Below are 21,880 nucleotides of genomic sequence, written 5' to 3'. Positions count from 1 at the left end.
ACTTTGGAACTTTGATTTACTATAGTAAAAACTTTGGAACTTTGATTCACTATAGTGAAAACTTTGGAACTTTGATTTACTATAGTGAAAACTTTGGAACTTTGATTTACTATAGTAAAAACTTTGATTAAGTACGATAAATCCCGTGGAATTATGTTTTAGATTCCCATTCTTTACATTTTATGATATTTAAGTTTAAGATTCATAAAAGCTTTAGCGAACATTTTAAAAACCCGACCCTTCCCTTAAAAGAATAATGTACAAGATATGAATTTTAATGTAAAGATTGTCGCTTGCGCCGATCAATAAGCAATATTTATTTCAATTTATTTAATTTTAATGTTATGCAGATGTAACGTAAGACTTATTTATGGAGAAAAAATAATATGTTATAAAAAATTGTGTCATTTAGAATCAAATATCTGCTTCATCAACTTCAGTCAACATGTGTTTTTTTTTTATTTATAAATGTAAATATTGCATTTGAATTAACTACTTTGTATATTTAAATAAAGATGTACAACAAAAAACCAGCCCCAACTAACCCCATATCCACCCCCTCCCCTAAAACGGCTAAATAATAATAATAAAAAAAATAATAAAAATACATAAGTTGTTAAACTAATGAAAAAAACTTTGAAACTTTGATTAAGTATAGGGAAAACTTTGAAACTTTAATTAACTATAGTAAAAACTTTGAAACTTTGATTTACTATAGTAAAAACTTTGGAACTTTGATTTACTATAGTGAAAACTTTGGAACTTTGATTTACTTTAGTAAAAACTTTGGAACTTTGATTTACTATAGTAAAAACTTTGGAACTTTGATTTACTATAGTAAAAACTTTGGAACTTTGATTTACTATAGTGAAAACTTTGGAACTTTGATTTACTATAGTGAAAACTTTGGAACTTTGATCTACTATAGTTAACTATAGTAAACTATAGTTAACTATAGTTTACTATAGTATTTTTTTGTTAGGGCACCCCCACCCCCAGGAACAACAAGAGTTTTGGTATGAATTTGTTAAATAATAATTCAAAATTGCTGTAAAAAGGAGAGGGGGGTGTTTTAAAAATATTTTCCGTTGATTTCTATAGTGAAAAAACTATAGTTTTTTTTCAAAATTATAGAGCGTAGTTTCCGAATACTTCTGATTGTACTTTCATTTTCATTTCTCCACAGCTTTTAAAAAATAGTAAAATGGCGGTTTTTATATTCAATAGCACATTTTGCTATTTTCGCGCGATGTTCTGGCAAATATTTTAGATACTTGCTCCGTTTTATTTTTGTTGTAGCAGTAGATTAAACTTTTCAGTTTCTTCAATACACATACTTGTAATCCCGGCTAATCTGTAAAGGATTAGGCAATGAGGGAGAATTTGTTAGTTTATCCCAAGTTTTCCATTTTTATCCAGTTTGATTTACACTTGTTCTTAACTCTGTGAAGACTGAAAAATGAATTTAACACGAACAAAGAAACCTGAGTTTCCTGTGTGTTTATTCAGAAATTATTTCTATAAATTTAGCAATCTAATTAAAACCAGCTGTTTGTTTGGCTATGTTTACGGCGTACGAGGTAGTACTTTTGATATACTTTTTCATTATGACAGTTTTTTTTTCATCTTTTAATCACTGGAAAAGGATAACTGCGTTATCTTTCCTGTCGCTTTAATAAAAATGCACTTTTCCTTTCAAAGTAAACCAAGTACTAAAAAAGAAGAAGATATTTTTCAATAATAAATCTGAAGATTAGGAAAATGGCAATGATTGTATTTAATTCTTTGATTAATTATTTCTACTACATGTAGGGCTGACACAAAATTCGACAGGGATTTCTGATACAATGGGTGCACGCAATCGGGGCGTTGGGTGAGAGACTATTACTACATGTATATATCTCCCAAAGCTATGGAAAATTCCTTTTATTACATGTTGTTTATGGCTCAAAACGTGTCGTACATTAACTCTTCTTTACAAATAATTCAATTTTTTTTAAAATAAATCTGTTCCATATATCAAAAGACCAGTTTGTTTTACACTGAGCTCATGAACGATTTCATTGTGCATGTAAAACGTCAAATGACGTCATAGTGCATTTTGTGTACTAGTATTTCACTCGTAAAAGTTCCAATATTCAACAACAAATATCTCTGTAACGGATGCATGTACCTTATAATGTCCGGAATAAAAAATGTAGGGCATATTCCCAGCTTTCAGGTTATGGCATTCATTTTTTATTTTATTGTGTTTGTAATTTAGATAAAGCCAACAGAAGATAGCACAAAATCAGTCATTCATTGTAGTTTTATCAACTTCCTGCAATGATATGCAATATTCAAGTTTATGATAATTTCTCAACATCGCACAGAAAGGTTTTGAGTAGAAAAAATGTTTAGTTTCTTCTCTAGTTTCAGAAAATATCAATTGTTTTGTTGTATCCCGAATATTTAGAAAACGCCAACAGTTAAATATCTGTGATGCTGGAAATGCGTCCAAATGCGTCTCTGGGTGTTAAAGGGTTAAATATTGAGCTTATCTATCTAATTTTCAATATACGGTAAGTGGCATTTACTCCCGGGAAAAATGTCCCGAGACGACAAAGTATCAATGAACAAAAACCACAATTGTTTACTTCCGTGGAGAAAATACTTGCAAATAAAGTGTTCAATTAATTTATCTTGCCCCTTTTCAAATGTTAAGAATACTAAATTGATTACAAATTGAGTAATATACTAACCAGAACCCTTTAGCGTGCAGTGTAGAGAGGGTTCTTAAAGTGAACATTTTGTGAATTCTGTGGTCGTTATGATGACCTTGTTACCAACTATCAATATGCCGTATTTTGAGTGACATCTTTCATACAAATCGTTAGACCCTTGCTTTTTTTTCTAATACCAATTTTGACTACGGACAATTTAACTACATGTGCATGATAAATACACACCTCCTAGGTACTTGATCTTACATCTGGAACTTCCAAGGGTCTGTGTTTTATGACCTGTTCACATATTTGTATTGTCTGTAGGTCTTTTCTGGATCAATCACAGTTCCTTATCTTCATTTATTTCAGATACTAGGTAGAAAATATGCACCATTGATTTTACTGTTGCTTTCCAGACAAATAGGTCATCAAAGTGATCCTGCATGACAGTTAAAATACAGTTTTATTCTACATTGATAACTTTATCAATCTTAAACTCAACATTGCTTACAATATACATTTAATATAGCATTATATTAATCTAAATGGGAATATAGTATAATACATAAACATGATAAACACAAAATGTTGTCACAAGCGCCAAAGTAGGATCGCAAATATGTGTCTGAAAAATGCAACCATGCAGTACATAAATTGTTATATGGCAGACACTTGCGAACAAGTTTGAACTTTGCAGCAACTTTAATAAGTAACATAGAGCATTGATAAAAAAAAAAAACCTTTAAAACATACCAGAAAGTTTCCCGCACTTGCAGTCTTATAAAATCACAATTTTAAAACAGTTTGTACTTGTAGATTTTACATGATCCTTGCAAATTAAAGGTATTCCGTTATTCATCCGAAATGCAAGACATTTACATGTACATTAAAAGAACATATACAAAAGTTATATTAATGTACAAATTACCGTTGCACAGAAACGATATTAAAAGAATCCATTCACGGGACCATGGAAGAAATTAACCCATCAAACACGCCCACTATTGTTGTTCCTTTAATTTATACATGACTTAGATTCTTAAAATGTGATGAAATTTCTTCAGCCAATGTAGATAAAAATGGACAATAATCAATGTCGTTTGAATTTATCTAATGATGGCTTTAATTTATCTAATGATGGCTTTAAACTTTTAAGCTAAAGTATTTCAAAATTTGACCTCATTATTCGCTTTAATATTTTGAAAATGACCTTCATTCAAAGTGTGACAACATTTATTTTTGTATTTTACAGGCAACAATATTTTAAAGTTTAAATTCATTGTAATCTGTAGACTATTCTTTTTAGTATTCTACACAGCATTCTATGAACTCCTAATTTGTAGCACCTTCGTTAGGCTTGAACATCGTTTCAAATTCGAGCACATTTGATTTAATTCTTTCCCAAATTTCTTGCATTTTAGTATTTTTTATAACAGCATCCTCATCTTCCTTTCTCAATATCAGTGTTTTAATATCATTGAGGTTATCCAAGTATTTCTTTCCAGTGAAGGTTTCCAATCTCTGGCAGATATCTGACATTGTCGACCAGGTGTCATCGAATTCTGTCTGAGGGGTAGAGGCTGAATTCACGTGCGCAGTCAATCTATTTCGTATTGACCTTATTCTCTCGACATCGTCACCCACAGTCACCTCTCCTGCTGCAGGCTCTTCTCCCCACTTTCCTTTTGTTGGTTTAGGAATCGTTGAACAAATGTTTCTTATGAACTTGTATGTTAATGAAATATCAAAATCCTTATATCCAGAATTTTTTGCCTTTTTCAAAAGATCTTCTTGATCTGGGTTCAACTTCAGATTCATTCTCTTTTTGTTTGATAATGAATTCACATTGTTCTCAATGTCGCAGGGGAGTACTTCTGATTCAAGAATGTCTCTGTATGCCTTATTCAACACATCGTTTGTTGCCATTCCAAGTTTTGCAAACCTAGTTTGACCCTCCAGGTCTTGTCCTGAGGCCATTAGAGTGCTGGAGACACTCATCTTTCTCTGAAAAAAAAAACAACAGTCAACCATAGTAATAGTAATAAATCCAACTTAGCAGAAACATAATTAAAGAACAAAATATTTAAATTATTCTACATTCTACAACGCAAGTTAATGACTGTGTTTCTAAAACAACATGTAGTACAAAACTAAACGATGTTCCTATTTAGCTCTTCTTCAATTTCATTAGATAAGAAAAAAATATCAGTAATTTGTAAACTGGTATCCCATACATATAGCTATAGAACAGGTCAACAACTCCAAAGCAAACTAGATATCTTTGAGATCGTGTCCATCTCAAAAGGTCATGCTTTAAGTTAAGTAAGGAAAAGTAGGATGAAAGCGACATGAATGGGATTTTATTTAAAGATAACGTTTCATATTCAGAAGTATTTGTCTACTCAAAGGAGAAACATCATGCTGTTGACATTGGTACATAAATAAAACAAATGCAAAAAATGTTTTAGATATATGTTGTGCTCCTTGAATGGCATTCAAATAACACCTTGATATAACGCTCTAAAATCAATGATTTTGACTGACAATGGAATGTTCCAATTGCTTGTTTTTTTTTTTCAGATAATAAAAAAAAAACAACCAGGATGTCCAAAATGGACAAATACCTCCGCGGGATTATTATTCCAGAAAACGAACCAAGTAACAAGATATTTAATTTGTTTATAGGTGTTCAAAGTTTATCAAGATTAAAATGATCGAATGATGAACTAAGTTAAAGCCTAGTAAAAATTCAAAATACTTATAATATTGATTTTTTATATTGTAAGTCTTAATTGCAACAATATGTCTATCATTTAAAATTAAAATATATTGAAATAAAAATTAATGTTCTAGTCACACCCTACCCCCAGGTGTCCTGTTTTCAACGAAATTGAATCTAAACTATCTGAGGATGCTTCCATATTCATATTATAAGCATAGAGATGTTGTTCTTGAAACAGAATTTGAATGATGTCTACCACCCTGCCCAGGTACGTGTAAGGTGGGGACATTGATTTAAACAATTTTTGGGGATACTTCTATATCAATATGCTTCATCATTGCTTTGATGTTCTTTTGATGTTCTCCTTTGATATTCTTAAAAAAAATCCTCATATAATCCTATGCAAAATATTGATCCCTAATTGTTGTCCCACCCTAGCTTCCCCGTGGACTATGGTTTGAACAGATTTGATTCTACACTACATTTGCCTGAGGATCCTTTCATATCAATATGTTTAATCATGACTTTATTGTTCTTGAAAAGAAGATTCATAACGATTTTTGCTATTCCTATGTAAGCGATTGATTCCCTATTGAGGCCCTACCCTACCCCTTAGGGTCATAAATTGAACAAACTCCAATGTACACTACCTGAAAATGCTTCCATATTAATATAAATAATGATGGCTTAATTGTTCTTGGGAAGAAGAATTTAATTTTTTTTTCTATATTAGAAATGTTTTCCTATGTAAAACTTTGATCCTCCGTTGTGACCCCAAACTACCTCCAGGGGTCATGGTCTGAACAAACTTCAATCTACACTACCTGAGAATGATTCCATATCAGTATGTCAAATCATGGCTTTGTTGTTTTTGAGAAAAATATTTTCAGATTTTTTACCTATATATTTTTAATTCTGAAGAAGTATTTAAAGATTTTTCCTATATACTTTTATGAAATTATATTTCTATATATTCCTACATTCCTATATACGCAGCACTGTTAAGGCGTACTTCGAAAAAATCAACAGAATATAAACGTGCATAAATACATATCTTTTTGAAATGAATTTTAATTTTGTAAAGGTACTATATTATCTTTTGACTTTAACATTCTTTGAAATAACATTGTATACCCCGCTCTGTACTGAATTTGGTTTGTTCACATTATTTGATAGTCACGTGATAAATGCATGTAATGTGTACTGTATGTAGGTCACAAACAAATTTCAATATCGCAAGGGCATACCCTAGTTAAAATTAAAAATTAAAGTAATAGATTGTTTCTACATAACTTATAGTTTATGGAAAGTGCTGCTGCTTTAAATAGAATTCGCATTTTATTAGTTTAAATTTCAAGTTATCTTGCTAATGTCGAAATATGTGTGACCTTTACCAAGTATATCATGTATTTGTTAAGTTATGCTATCGATTTCAGGAAAGCAGCAGCACTTTTCAAGTCAAGGAATATGTCCATTATGTGTATTCAAAAAATGGTCAAGATCTATTAAGTGTATGCCCTTGCGAAAACGCGATTTAATGAGGCACCTCGGCGTGAAACATGCACACCCTGTAGACAAAAACACGGTAGAATTAATTCAACACATTCTCTCGATATTTTTTAAATAATGGCACTAAACAAACGTTTCAGATTTGTATTAATGGTCTACCTAAGATTTTCAAAAAATATTCTGTTTAATAATAACATGCATTTTTCACTGTGAAAAAATTACTTGATCCACCTCTCACTGCACATAAAATGCGTCAAACTTCACCATGATGACGTCATGTCGACAAGTGCATTGCGATCAGTGACTTGTTTATATTTTGCTGTGTGGGATTTAATTAGCGACAAAAGAGAATGCAGTGGTAAGTTTTGATGTAGTTCATTACTCTTATGCAGTTTAGATCCGCAAATTATTTCATTTTCTGTTATTGTGAGGAATTGCTATATTTGTGTGATGTCACAGTAAACTTTTCCCGTATAAATTAGGCCCCGCCCCCTTTATGAAGCCTTAATAGAGCTGCGTACTCCTTTGATCTTCCATTTCGGCTCCACCCTACTTCCGGGTGGTCATCATTTGTACAAAATTATTCCTAGGCTACCTGAGGATGCTTTCATTTCAATATATTAAACTGTGGCTTTATTGTTCTTGAAAAGAAGATTTGTAAAGATTATTCTAAATATTCCATTGTAAGTGTTTGATCCCCCAGTTGTGGCCCTACCCTACCCCTCCGTAAACTTTGCAAATTAAAAAAAAGTGTCTAGGAGTGAGGGATACTCCTCACCTCGTATGTCTTCTTTCTTACCCAGACAGCATGACTACGTTGGGCCAACGTTGGTTAATGGTTGTATGGTTGGCCGATAGTTGGCATTGGGTAGACAATGTTGGGCCAACGTTGAACCAACGTTAACATGTAAATCATCTCTTTAGTACCCCAACCATGTTGGAATTCTCACGTTGGCCCAACGTTGGTCCAACATTAACTAATTCCGTTTTGCTATACTTAATCTGGTAGCAGTATGTTGGCCCAACGTTGGCCCAATGTAAGCTTGAGTGTTTGTTTTAAGTTGTCTTTTATAGTTAGAGTGAATACGTTGATCCAACGTTGGCCCAACAGTTGGACTGCGAACTAAAGGACAAAGTGCCTGAGTTGGGAGCGTTACGTTGGCCCAACGTTGTCCCAGTGTTTGTTATACCCTAGGCCTAATTGAAAAGATCATTTATACTGGTAGGACTACGCTGGCCCAACGTTGGTCCTATGTTAGGGCGAGTGTTCTCTTCTATGTCGGAATGAGTACATTGGCCCTATGTAATTTAAAAATATTGTTTTATGCTTAAACTCTGTGAACTTTGGTAACAAAATTTGTTAGAGGCTAACAAATAAATTGTACAGTTTAACATTTTTCCTTTGCCTCTTTGTCAGCATTAGCTAGTTATTTCTTGTTAAGATGGATTAATTTTGAATGGAAATCAATATTTATATAGGATAGGTTGGGCCTCTGTTGGCCCTACGTTGAAAAAATCACTGTCCGCAAAAGAACAATGGGCCATTGTTGTGCCAACACAAGTAAAGGACACTGGACCATCATTGAGCCACCGATGGTATGTTGGTTAAAGGACGTTGGGCCATTGTTGGGCCAATACAAAAAGTACGTTGAGCCAATGTTAAGCCTTTGTTGATACAATCACTGTTGATAGTGGACGTTGGTCCATCGTTGGTGCAACATTGACCAAATGCAGTAATAAAATAGACAAACGTTGTGCCAACGTTGGTCCAACATGTTGGGCCAACGTAGGGCCGATGAGCAAACTTGCATTGGGCCAACGTTAGGTTGCCAACGTTGGACCAACGCAGTCAACGACTGTGCGCCAACGTTGGCCCAACGTAGTCATGCTATCTGGGTTATTGAATAATTACATGTACATGAATTAGTTTTTGGAGAAGAGTGAACAGTCCCAAGTATTTGATAAAAAGTATTGGATACAATATGCTGAAATTAAAAAAAACCGCAAATATAATTAGTATAGTTATTTCTACTGAGCTAATATCGATATTGAAACATGTGATGATACGCAGGTATGTAAAGGCTACATTCAGAGATATCCTATTTGCATTTACAATATGACGTCATAGCAAGCTGTATGACGTGAACCTTAGAAATAATTATTTCTTAATATCTATACTTTATGTTTAATTTCAGGTCCAAGAAATGAATGGGATCATTCAAAAACATAATATAAACTAATTCTTGTCGTTTTTGGGTGGTTTAAATAGCTAAGTACTTAGCACGTGGGTTAAATGCCAAACCCATGACGTCAGAACTACTGATCAAATATTTGCCGAGTGAAATCAAACGTGACGAGAATTCATGTAAACAAATAAATGAAATGGGAGTTTTAAAGCATATAACGTGAATGTTATTTGTGATTCATAAGAAATTAAAGATTAAGAATCCGGTATGCTGATATATTCTTATCATGTTTTTTTTTTTATAATGAACACAGGCAGTGCTTTGAAATCCCGATCAGCATTTCCTCTGTCGTTCTATAATAATTATTAAGATGCAAAAGTTCAACACTACGCCGCATACTTTGAAACATAATTTTTGTTTGTACCGAAAGCTTGTATTAAATAGTACTTGGAAAGAGCTACTAGAATCGTGGTTAACATGAATTGATAACAATTCCTTGATCGTATGTATAAAATGTAAAAAAAAAATTAGGTAAGGTTTCATGCGAAACTTTGGAATATTTTTTTCTGTTTCCGGAGAGTAGGATTCTAGCAGCACTTTTCATGGCCCATTTACTTTTTTTACATAATTATTTTCACTGAAAGAAATGAATTAGGCCCGGGGTAGTGTTGAACTTTTCACTTTTTATTAAGGCAATTTTTCTATTTATAAACGTTACGTGATGACGTCGTAGTGGAGTGCTTCTTTTAGCCTAAGACTCAATGACGTCTATACAGTGTATGATAATAGTAAATGTTTTATCTATGGCTTTCCTGATTTATCAATGTTACATTTTACGAAAAAGTTTAAATTCGCCGAAATATGATCTGGGTACTGCCTTAACATACCTGCGTAACTTAATTTAAATATCTATTGCATACGCAGTCGGAAAAAAAACATTTACAATATGTAAACTGATGTGAGAAAATTATTTAATGGGTATTCCACTATTGCTCGACTAAAAGAACCTTTTATTTGAAAAGGTTTTCCGAGTGAAATTGACATCCGTTGTACACAAAGGATACTAAACAGTGATTATCATTGAGTACCGTAAAAAAGACCAAATTCTATCCATTTAATATTTATCCATGAACATTTGTTTGTGACACTGATCTTATCCAAATTGACCTTTTAACGTAATCATGTAATGATGTTATCCACAGTTTATAATTGATTTCTGTGTGATCTTCCCATATTTTTTGTCATAGGTATTTGCATAGATATGAAGGTGCAGAAAAAAAACCCAGACAGACGTAAAAGTTGATCGTATTGAACCCATTCGTTTTTTTGAGGTGGGTGTAATGATATGTTATAATTACCTTTTCCCAGAAACCCAGAGTCTTTTGTACATTTATCAAATGTTTCTTCTGAAGTTGACACTTGCACTGCGTTTCTTCAGCTTTGATTTTGGACAGCTCGCTTTCAAGAGTGAAAGATAGATCATTCCCACAACAAATAATGTTTTGGCATTTGAATCCTTTATGGAAAATGTTTGTGTCAATAAATGTTTCTGTCAATTTTTCTATGGCATGTTCAACGGATTCTCCGATTTCATTTGATACCTCTATATCTACAGCCAATGGTCTAATTCGCAACACTTGTAATTGAATTTCATCACTACATGTGCCAACAACAACAGTGTGTTCATTGTGATCAAACACTGCTGCTGTCTGATAGAGACATAGAGTTCCTTCATGATCTCCATCTGTGGTAACATTCCATCTTAGAAAACTTATACAGTATGCTACCAGTCTGTAGAACACAAAAATGGCAAAAGAAGTGAATCGATAGCACAAAATTGATGAACATTCCCACATATCTTCACAAAAGTTAGCTTTAAACTGCTTTTTGTTCATACAGGGGACATACCATGACATGTCACCTTTTGATACAGCCCCAAAAGACTCCAAAGGTACGAGCATTTGAAGCTTCTCCATGTAAGACATAATTTCACTTTTGTGTTTCAAGTATAGAGGTTCGTCTTCCCAAAGTGCATCCACCACTTTATCTCTAAGTTCCCCTGTTTTGTTGAAGGATTTCCACTCTTTGATTAATCTTGTTTTGCAGTCTTTATTGATATGGTTTTTATCAGCAATAATCTTACTGAAAGCTTTCGCAAACCACTGAATGTCCAGTACTGCGTGTTCCCTCAATTTTTCTACTTCAAAATACAACAGAAGGCCATTGTCATGGAAACACTTTAAAAACCTAGACATTTCCTCATCACTTTTAATTTGGTATTCATCAGGAAGGGACGAGTTGAGCCTCCAAATTTCCAAAAGGGACAAAATCTTCCAGGCCCCATCATACAATAACTGTTACATTAAAGCCCAAGAAGAAGGGATTTCAATTTTTGTATTGAGCTCATCTGTAAATAGTTCAACTATGGACTTTTTCATTGATTCCAGCATTTTCTTTGTATTGTCATTTAGTTCAACTAGACCCACAGCATAATCACGATCATTCAGAGACTCACTTAACCAATCTCTGTCCTCGTCTGGTACAGCATTCCAGAATTCTTCAAAGTACTTCTCTATTTCCTGAAGTATAAATAAAATAATCTAACAATTTAATACTACATGAGGCCCATGGGACACAAAGCTTACCTAAGTCTTATTGATCATCGAGTTCTTAACTACAGTGTTCAGAAAAAAAATATATCTTTATTCTTTTCTTGAAATTTGAAAGTGTAAATTTATTCTTTTATCAATATAATCGATTGAATTATTACCTTTATTTGATAATGTTATGATAAATAGCGATCTAAGACTGTAGTTAATAGCAAACCAGTACATCATACATGTGAATTTTTTCGCGCCATATTTCATAGTGTTGAGATCTATTGCTAGTCAATTTTTAAGGCTATTAGCTTATGATTCTTGCATTTTCTTTGTAGCTTTCACTATATACATATATAGAATAGATATTGAGATATAACTGTGCATGAGGCACTCGAAAAAAAGCATCGTCAAACACTGACTCGGGCTTTACTTGAAAGAATTTTTACGCAGCTCACGCATCATGTCGGACGTCTCCGTAGGCGCGGAACTCGCCAAAATCCATATGAAGTACGCAGATGAGGAAACTGCATTAAAGAAAGCCCAAGCTGAGGTCATCTATAAACAGCAGTTAATCAAGATGGACCTTGAACTTTTAGCAGAGAAATATGCAATTGAAGAGATGTATGCAAAAGGCAGCAGTATCATAGAGGATTTAACAGATGTTAGTTCATGGTGTTGTAGTGAATACAAGCCGACATCTGTGAAAGCTCAAGAGGTGAACACTCAGTCAGTTCAAACATCGGACGAAACACCAGCATTTTCTCCTGGACATATTGAGCCACTTGAACCTAAACGTATTAGAGATGGACTCACCTTTCACCCTGCACAGCCAGTGGTAACAGTCACGTCTGCAATGGAACTGTTTCCAGATCGAACGAAGGTCACATCATTTACATACATACCTTTACGAGCTAACACGTGTGATAATAGACTCAATGACACTCGTATAGCATCTTGTCTACCAGAACAAGGATAGAAAGATTATCTCAACGTTAACATTTGATAGGAACTTACTTCCTCCCGAAGTAGATCATATTCCACATACAGGGACTCGTCCTGTAGACCATATTGTGACTTTGCGAAGTTCCTTCTCAAAAATGATCTTGTTCTTACAAGACTGTCTAAGTTTAATGACCGACCTGAGAACTACCTAGCCTGGAAACACAGTTTCAAGTCAGTGGTGAAGAAGCTTGACATTAGTGTATCAGAAGAACTGGACTTGCTTGTGAAATTCTTAGGCCCTAGTTCAACTCCTCAAGTGATAAGCGTTCGTTCATCAAATCTTTTGGATCACCAGAGAGGTCTGTTCAGAATATGGAGTCATCTTAATGAGAGGTATGGCAGCCTGCGAGTGATAGAAGCTGCACTAAAAAGGAAACTTGAAAACTTTGCTAAAATCAGTGTTAGAGAAAAGGAGAAACTTTATGTACTCTCGGATACTCACTCATCTCATTGAATCAGCCATAGAGGACCCACAGCTCAGGGACTTGTTATCGTACTTTAAGACTTCTTCTGGTACAACACCTATTGTTTCAAAGTTACCCCCATCTCTGCAGTCCAAATGAAGAGACAGAGCCGTTAAATATAAAAAACAGACACAATGTGGCCTTTCCTCCGTTTCAAAAGTCAAGTAAGTTCATTTATGAACAGAACACTATCTGGAATGACCCTGGATTTGTATTTTCATGCAATTCGCAGCCATTTCAAATGAGAATCAGGAGACTTAGTGTAAATAACAGAAAAACTCGAACAATTCTATTGGATCAAAGTGCCCAATACATAATGTAGATCATATCTAACAAGACTGTAAAGGCTTTCTTAAGCTCTCAATGACAGATAGAAAGAAGTTCTTGCGAGACCGCAATTTGTGCTTCCAGTGTTGTGAGTCTACAAATCACCATGCAAAGGATTGTACTGTGCCGGTTAAGTTAGAGTGTGCTCGAGTGATAAACATACGACAGCATTGCATGTTGGTGTCGCACATAGAACTCAAAGCAACCTGGAGCCACAGGTCAGTTTGCAGGCGAGTTCCATGGCGGGGACCGACAAACCTCTGTGTACAGAAGTATGTGGACCAGGATTTTCAGGGGAAATCTTGCGGGAAAGCGGTACTTGTGCGTGTATACTCCACCGACACACCTCAGAACTATAACCATGTTTATGCTCTTATTGACGATCAGAGCAATAGGACATTAGCCCGTTCAAAGCTCTTCGATTCCCTGTGTATCCCAAAGACAGAGTCTGTGCAATATACCTAATCTACACGTGCTGGACGCTTATCTGTTACTAGACGACAGATGTATGGATTTACGATCATTCGGATATTTAGAATTGGTCTTCCACTAGTTATCGAATGCAATAACATTCCAAATGATCGCCAAGAGATCTCGACACCAGATGTGATCACACATTTTGAACACTTGAAAGGTATTCAGATCCCTCCTCTTGATGAGAAGGTAAACATTTTACTTCTTATTGGAAGAGACTTATCAGAAGTACACCATGTATTGGAATAGAAGACTGGGCCAAGGACTGCTCCATTCGCCCAGCGGCTACACCTTGGTTGGGTTGCGATTGGTAACGTATGCCTAAGAGACACATATACACCATCGACTGAAGCTAGCGTCAATAAATCTACGATTCCGAGTATGTGGACGACCATCTGCATTTGAACCATGTAATCATCACTTAGCTGTTTCAATAAATATTGTGAAAGGTGACAGAATTGGACATGAGGTGTTTATTCGGACGAGGATGAAGAGAAAGAAGGATACTATGTCGAGGACCGACAGTTCTTGGATATCATGGGTAAGGAGTTTAAGAAAACGCCGGATGGTAATTGGGAAGCACCATTACCCTTTAAGGAGTCACGTTCCCCTCTACCGAATAACAAAGCGGAACCTCTCAAACGTGCACCGATCTTACAGAAGAACCTCCAACGAGATCCTTTGAAACGGGACCACTTTCACACTTTCATGACAAAGATGCTGCATAATGGACATGCAGAAGTGGCTCCACCACTTATAAGGAATAGGAGTGCTGGTATCTACTATTATTCGGAGTGTACCATCCACAGAAAAGGGACCAAGTTAGAGTGGTTTTCGATTCTTCGGCTAACTATAAGGTAATCTCACTAAACGCTGTTTCAGTGTCAACACATGTGCATATGAACAATTTAGTTGGTATGCTACATCACTTCCGCAAGGAACCAGTTGCTGTAATGGCGAATATACAGCAGATGTTTTATGGATTTTTCGCGACAGAGCATCATCGCAATTTCTTGCGTTTCCTTTGGCACCAGGACTATAATCCCCAGAAGGAGTTAGTTGAGTACAGGATGTGCGTACACGGTTTTGAGAATTCCCCAAAACCGGCGGTAGCGACGTACGGAACAAACTCAAGATCCGGAAGTGAAGGAATTTGTTAACAACCAGTTTTATGTGGGCGACGGTTTAGTATCCTTTCCAACAAAAGAGGAAGCTATAAGTGTGTTACGGAAGACACAAGAGACGCTGTTTCAAGAGGGATAACCCAAGCTTCACAAGATAGCATCCAAGAGTCAAATTGTAATGAACAAATTTTGCATGGAGGACTTAGCAAGTGACTTAAGGATTTTAGATATTGCTAAGGCTGACTTATCTTTGCAGCACAGTCTTGGACTTGTCTGGGTCCTCAATTTAGACACATTCACGTATCGTGTGCGGGGCGATGAGAAGCTGTCCGTGGTGCATAGTCTATTCGACCCCCTTGGAATGATCTCACCAGTCGTACTACTATAGGCTTTACATATGGGGAATCCAAGATAGTACCAAAACCTGGCCAGAACATACCGAGGCTTGAATTGTGTGCGGCGATGTTGGCTTGTGAGGTCGGTGAGGTCGACTGAACATTTTGGACTGAAATTGAGTGACATACATTACTATTCAGATAGCCAAGTGGTGTTAGGATATTAACAGTGGGAGGTCGACTCCAGACATCAGACCTATGATATGGTGAGAAACATTCAGTTTTTGTCCCGGAAAAACATCATGTTGCGTCATTGCTGATTTGACATTTCCAAGAACAGACTGAGCATCAAGGAAGACACCTCAGGGAAGTAGCCATAAGCAAGGCAGGATTCTAGGTCACTGGAGGGAAACGCCTCATATCCTCAATACTTTTTCATTGTGTTATCTGTCGCAGATTGCGAGGAAAGTTTGTAGAACAAGAGATGAGTGACTTACGTAGTGACCGCTTGACGCCTTGTCCACCCTTCACATTCTTTGGTGTTGATCATGACGTGTTCGGTCCTTGGGATGTGTTAACCAGACGCACACGTGGAGGAAAAGCCAACTTGAATTGTTGGGCTGTGATGTTTACTTGCCTTTACTGTCGAGCAGTTCACTTCAAACTCATTGAGGAAATAAGGCCAAAGAAATTGGATCGGACCGGGGTACCAACTTTGTTGGCACCACCGACACCCTACACATGAAGGTTATCAATGTAGAAGACTTTAAACTGATATCGATCTCAATCTTGGAGGACAATAGAACGGTATGGAAATTTAATCTCCCTCATGCGTCCTATATGGATGGCGTATGGGAGTGGCTTATCATGATTGCAAGGCGTATTCTGAATAACATGCTTAGAAACCCAGCCAATCAGAACCTGACTCATGAAGTTCTACCCACTTTAATGTCAGAAGTCAGCACAATAATCAATGCGAGACCTATTGTATCGGTTTCCTCTCATCCAAATTCACCGTTTATACTTACACCGTCAGTTCTGTTAACACAGAAGACTGGGACAATGACACAGCATCCTGTGGGGTTGGATACTAAGGATATGTATCGCTCACAATGGAAGTATGTTCAGATTCTTTTGGAAGCGTTGGAAGTCAGATTACCTGTCAACTTAGCAGTCGAGACACAAGTGCGAGTCTGTGAATGATAACTTGAAAGTTGGTGATGTCATTCTGCTACGCGGCCGAGATGTACCTCGTAATCAGTGGCCGCTAGGAGTGGTAGTAGGTGTGTTCCCTAGCGAGGATGGTTAATCCATAAGGTGGAAGTACAGATTGTTCGAGACAATGCAAAGACTGTGTATGCTCGCTCTGTATGTGAAACTATTAAACTCTTGTTTGTATAAAGTGTACATTGACATGTAGATTGATGTTTCTAAATAGGTATCTTTTATTCTAGTCACTAGTAGTGATGTTGATTGAAGTTGCAATGTATGATGTTATATTAACATATCAGGCGGGGAGTGTAATGTTATATTGATAAAAAAAATTTACGTACGAGTTAATCGTTCATGGTACGAATTAATTTAGTTAATGCATTTCCGCCCAATTTGGCACGTTTTTTGCAGTTGTTTGTAAAATTGTTTTGGTTATATGGAGCCCATCAAAGTGTAAGTTTATTCTTTTATCATTATAATTGATTGAATTATTTCCTGTATTTGATAATGTCATGATAAATAGCGATCTAGGACTGTAGTTAATAGCAAACCAGTACATCATACATATGAACTTTTTCGCGCCATATTTCATAGTGTTGAGATCTATTGCCAGTCAATTTGTAAGGCTATTAGCTTATGATTCTTGCATTTTCTTTGTAGCTTTCACTATATACATATATAGAATAGATATTGAGATATAACTGTGCATGAGGCACTCGAATAAAAGCATCGTCAAATACTGACTCGGGCTTTACACATAACTTGAATCAACATATCCTAAGGATGATTCTTATCATTATGACCAACCTTGCCCAGCTGTTCTGCAGAAGTAAATATGCATAAGGTGAAAATTACTCCCTGATTTTGGCCTTATTATGTAGCCGAAATCTATTATTTGAAGAAAAAATCAAATCTACACAATTATGGAATGTTTCCATTTGAATGCAAATTATGGTGTCCTGTTTTTTTCCTTTAAAAAACATTTTAAAAATAAAATACTAAAAAAAGACAAGAGATATATTTAGTCAGATGAGCTCAATTAAGTCTTTGACTTAGATGAGCAAAAGAGAATGAACTGTCTTGAAGATGTATATTTTTTCTACAATCGAAATCAGAGACCAAAATGAATTTATTTTTTCTATTCTCATGATTTGTTCACAATATTTTCTTTCTTATAATACACATTCAATTTGAAATACTTATTTTTAAGTTTAAATACTTACATCTGTAGATTTTCTTTCTGTGTGTGTGACAATAACGAACAGTGGCGCCTTAGTGCCTCTAAAAGTCTTGATTGAAGTTATCCAAAACTTTAAGTAGTCTACAAAAAAAGGGCATGGTAAAAGAATAAAACAGGCAAGCATCTTTGACGTGAATTAACTCTTCTATTGTAATTACAACAGTGAACAGGAAAAGATAAGGTTCATGGTTTAACAGTCCTCTCGCAACGGCATTGGGGGGGATATATTAACGGGATTGTGTGAGTGTGCGTGTTTTTTTTGTTTTTTGTTTTTTGTTTTTTTTTGTTCTTCGTGCTTAACTAAAGTGAGATATTTTGTATCAGGAGTGGTGTTGAATGCTGCCTTTATTTACAGATTGTTCTTAAGCGAGGGAATGATCCGCTTTATGGTGTCATTGTTTTCTTCTCGCTTATTGAATTTAATTTTTTTTCATACAGCATTCTGATCATAATCATATACATAAAACAATTATATGCTGGTATTTATTTAATTTATTGCACACTTTAAATTTTTGAAAATATGTTTTGAAATAAAATCCATCAATATGTCAAAAAATGTCTACTTTGAAATTCAAATTAATCACTCATAACTTGTGGCTTCAAATACTAGCTTTAAATACTACAATTAAAAGTCAGTAAGAATCCAATGAAACCCTGAATCAGGACCAAATAGCACTGAGAAAACTCGGGATGGTACTGATGAGGTAGTCCTGAGTAGTACTGAGGTTTCTACTGTGGACACTGAGCACTGTTGTTAACACATAGTCTCACTGTTGACACCAAGAGGGTCTTAAACAATACAGAGATGGGTCTGAGAATACAAAACTTACACTTTCTGTCATGAGGTGTAAACTGAGGCTACTGAGGTAACAATCGGGTTACTATTTTAACCAAGAAAATAATAATCACAACATATTAAGAGTATCTAAAGTATAAAATTTAAATAGGGTATCTGCAGATATTCCTAGAACGTGAACTTCAGTCAATATAACTCAGTGATGTATTCCTGTTTAATGATTTTAAATTTGAATGAAATTGCTTTGGTTCTTTCAACATTTATTTTGTGAATAAATAAGAATAATTTAAAAGTGCATGCGATTTTTATGAAGTAAAATCACACAAGTAATAAAGGTATATTACATACGAAATAAAGGTATATGAATATTCTTAATATTCTGAAGGTAATTGCTTCTTAGAATTAAGGGTGCAACGATAAAGCGTTTGACGGTATATCGCGGTATATTTTTCCACGGTTCAATTCACGATACGCTAAACTGATATCGCGGTTTGGTTCAATCGGTCCAGAATTATCCGTTTTGTCCGTTTTATTTCCTTCTTTACTATTTCAAAATGGCTTCCGCGCAAAACGTGAGCCGGTGAGGTCGCCGATAATGCATTTACGGCAGTTAAACTCATCTCCAGCATCTTACAGACCTCAGATTTAACACGGAGAGGGACTTAATGTGATTATAAGTTATAGATGTTAAGACAAATGATAAACCCTTTAGATCTAAACGTATTCTTTGGTAATACACGATATTCCATCACCTGTGTATTTCGATGAAAATTCGCTGTCTTGTTGACTAAAACGTATTAACACGAGAAATATGACAACTGGTTTTCTACATAAATAAAAGAATGAATGTCTTCCTTTTTCATTCCAATTTAAAAGGAAGATTATTAGGAAAGGTCCCCGTAGTTCCCTGTAAATGTTCATCATTGGTTTAAAATGACACAACTCAAAGATCTATTTAACAATCGAATTCAAGTTAACAAAATTTTATTTTAATTATTATTAAAAAATATGAACATTTTTTATAACCCTGTCAAGTTTTAAAAAAATATGATGACAAACTTGAAAGACTATTTAACCTTCTTATGTATCGTGATACGTATCGTATCGTGAACTGAATACCGTGATACATATCGTATCGTGAGGTTAGTGTATCGTTGCACCCCTACTCAGAATCAATTATCATAACAGTGGAACCCTTTGTAGAAACCCAAGCACTACGCAGTACTACCAAAGTTCATCAGTCTTTAGATAAGTATTAGAAGTTATGGTTCCATGCAATCTCATAATGACGATATGATTTATCAAGGCTTAAGTTTCTGTTCTAGAGAGGAGGATTTTTAAAGATTTTACCTGCGTATTCCTATGTAATATTTTAGTGGCCCAAGTGGGCAACTATCTTCTTTCGGGGGATTTTCACTACCTAAAGTTGCTTCCAATCAAGTTTCAACCTTTTGGACTCAATGTTTTGTGGGATTTTTTTTTTTTTCTGTTTGAGATGTCATTAAATTTTCACTTATTTGTATTTATCTTCCTCTTCCAATATATGGCTTGGATCTCCAGTTGCACAAACCTGAATCCCCTTTACCTAAGGACACTTTGTGGATAGTTTAATTGATATTTGCCTACTGGTTCTTGAGAAGCCCCCAAAAATGGAAAAGTTTACAGTCAGACAGAAAAATTAAAATGCCCAACCAAAGTTTCTATTTCATGAGTTAGAGGCTTGGGTTTTACCTTTCTCCAACTTTTTCGGTATTCTTTTTTTTTTTTTATTATTTTACAAGAGTCTTCTTATATTCAAGCATTTCTCTATGATTTTTTTATTTTGTAGTCCTGAGTGTCTGATACAGCATTATTTTTCTCATCTTCATTAATGTGAGTCCTACAGACATAAATTTGACATCACAACATCATATCTTACCTCTGTATGTCCACACTGAGAAGATTGACCCTTCTTGATTATCTTTCTCTTTATCGACAACATCTTCAAACCTCTTAGTCATGTCCAACACAAGGATGAAGAAGGCCTTTGGTGTTACATAAATTTGGTGGCAAGCATAACACGCTAACTGCCCAGCAAAATCCAGCATGCTTACTGTCGGTAATTTTTCTTTTTCAGACAAAATTTTCTGAAAAATCTCATCCTTCACCATTGCTTGTTCTTTTTAGGAGAGAACGTTGACCATTACTTCTACTGCATTGACTTCTTCTTTGCTTTCAGTTGGTAAACTAGACAACTCTACATTCTTTTTTCTCTTTTCTTCTCTGCTGTAAGTTTCTTCAGCGTCTTTATCTGAACTTTTCAGCCCAATATTGTCTCTATTTTCATTTGAATTGGAGAGCTCAACTGCACCGCTCTCAATTGACTTCAGATCTTCAGCATTTATCATGATAAATGTCTTCAATGGTGAGTCATCATCAGCTACTGCTAACAAGTGTTTTATTTGGTGAATGATTTTTTTTATAAAAGGCACCATGATAAAGTAATTAAATACATGTATCATGTCAACTGAAGATTGACTACAAATACACTGATCGTATCACGTCTTGTACATGTATCTGTATTCCTTATTACATCATCAAGCATAACATTTAGAAATAAAGCAAACTGTAATTCTCTTTTGGTTAACATTACTCATAATCTTACATGATAACTACCTATATTCCACCAAGGAACCAGACAAGTAGTGGTACACTAATGTCAACCAAACGATAAACTTCACTTAGAATCAAATCATTATTAATAATTAAATTTCCTCTGCGTATATAATCTACAATGTACATCATGCCTGTTGCCATCGAAATCGTACACGTACCAAACCTGCATTAAGATGAAAAAAAAAATCTGATAAAGAAGAAGGTATGGTTTTAGCTTTATTGTGCCCTAAAAATTTAATGTTTTCAAAAAGTTTTGAAACTGGCTTAAATATTAGTTGAGTATATGACTGTAATGAATCAGGAAAGAATATAGCATGGTGGAGTACCATTCTGGATATATGACGTCATTAAATTGATGCATTTCTCTATTTTAAACAGAAAAAGCCTCAAAATGACCCGTTTCAAGGGTTATTTTCCTTAAGAAAATAGTGTCCACAGCCGTCGCCCACGTTAATTTTTAGATATGTTGTGTAAAATTCTTTGAAAAATCACATATCTCAAAATCTTTGTGGGCGATGCCTGTGGACAA

The 21,880-nt window shown here is 35.0% G+C and overlaps 1 protein-coding gene across 1 annotated transcript; it reads right to left on the bottom strand.

The window, feature by feature from the left end:
- Window positions 1-3,992: 3,992 nt before the first annotated feature.
- On the bottom strand, window positions 3,993-20,850 carry LOC133195502 (uncharacterized). Its single transcript, XM_061331360.1, has 4 exons — window positions 20,615-20,850; window positions 17,884-17,981; window positions 10,481-11,701; window positions 3,993-4,709 (listed from the first exon to the last, which is right to left on the bottom strand). The coding sequence occupies exons 3-4, from the start codon at window positions 11,375-11,377 to the stop codon at window positions 4,038-4,040; spliced, it is 1,569 nt and encodes a 522-aa protein (XP_061187344.1). The 5' UTR covers window positions 11,378-11,701; window positions 17,884-17,981; window positions 20,615-20,850; the 3' UTR covers window positions 3,993-4,037.
- Between the last annotated feature and the right edge of the window lie 1,030 nt (window positions 20,851-21,880).

This window comes from Saccostrea echinata, unplaced genomic scaffold, assembly GCF_033153115.1.
Source record: "Saccostrea echinata isolate AGI-Se365-2 ecotype Australia unplaced genomic scaffold, CSIRO_AGI_Sech_v1 ptg000029l, whole genome shotgun sequence".
Lineage (NCBI taxonomy): Eukaryota > Metazoa > Mollusca > Bivalvia > Ostreida > Ostreidae > Saccostrea > Saccostrea echinata.
This window is presented reverse-complemented; position numbering and strand designations above follow the sequence as displayed.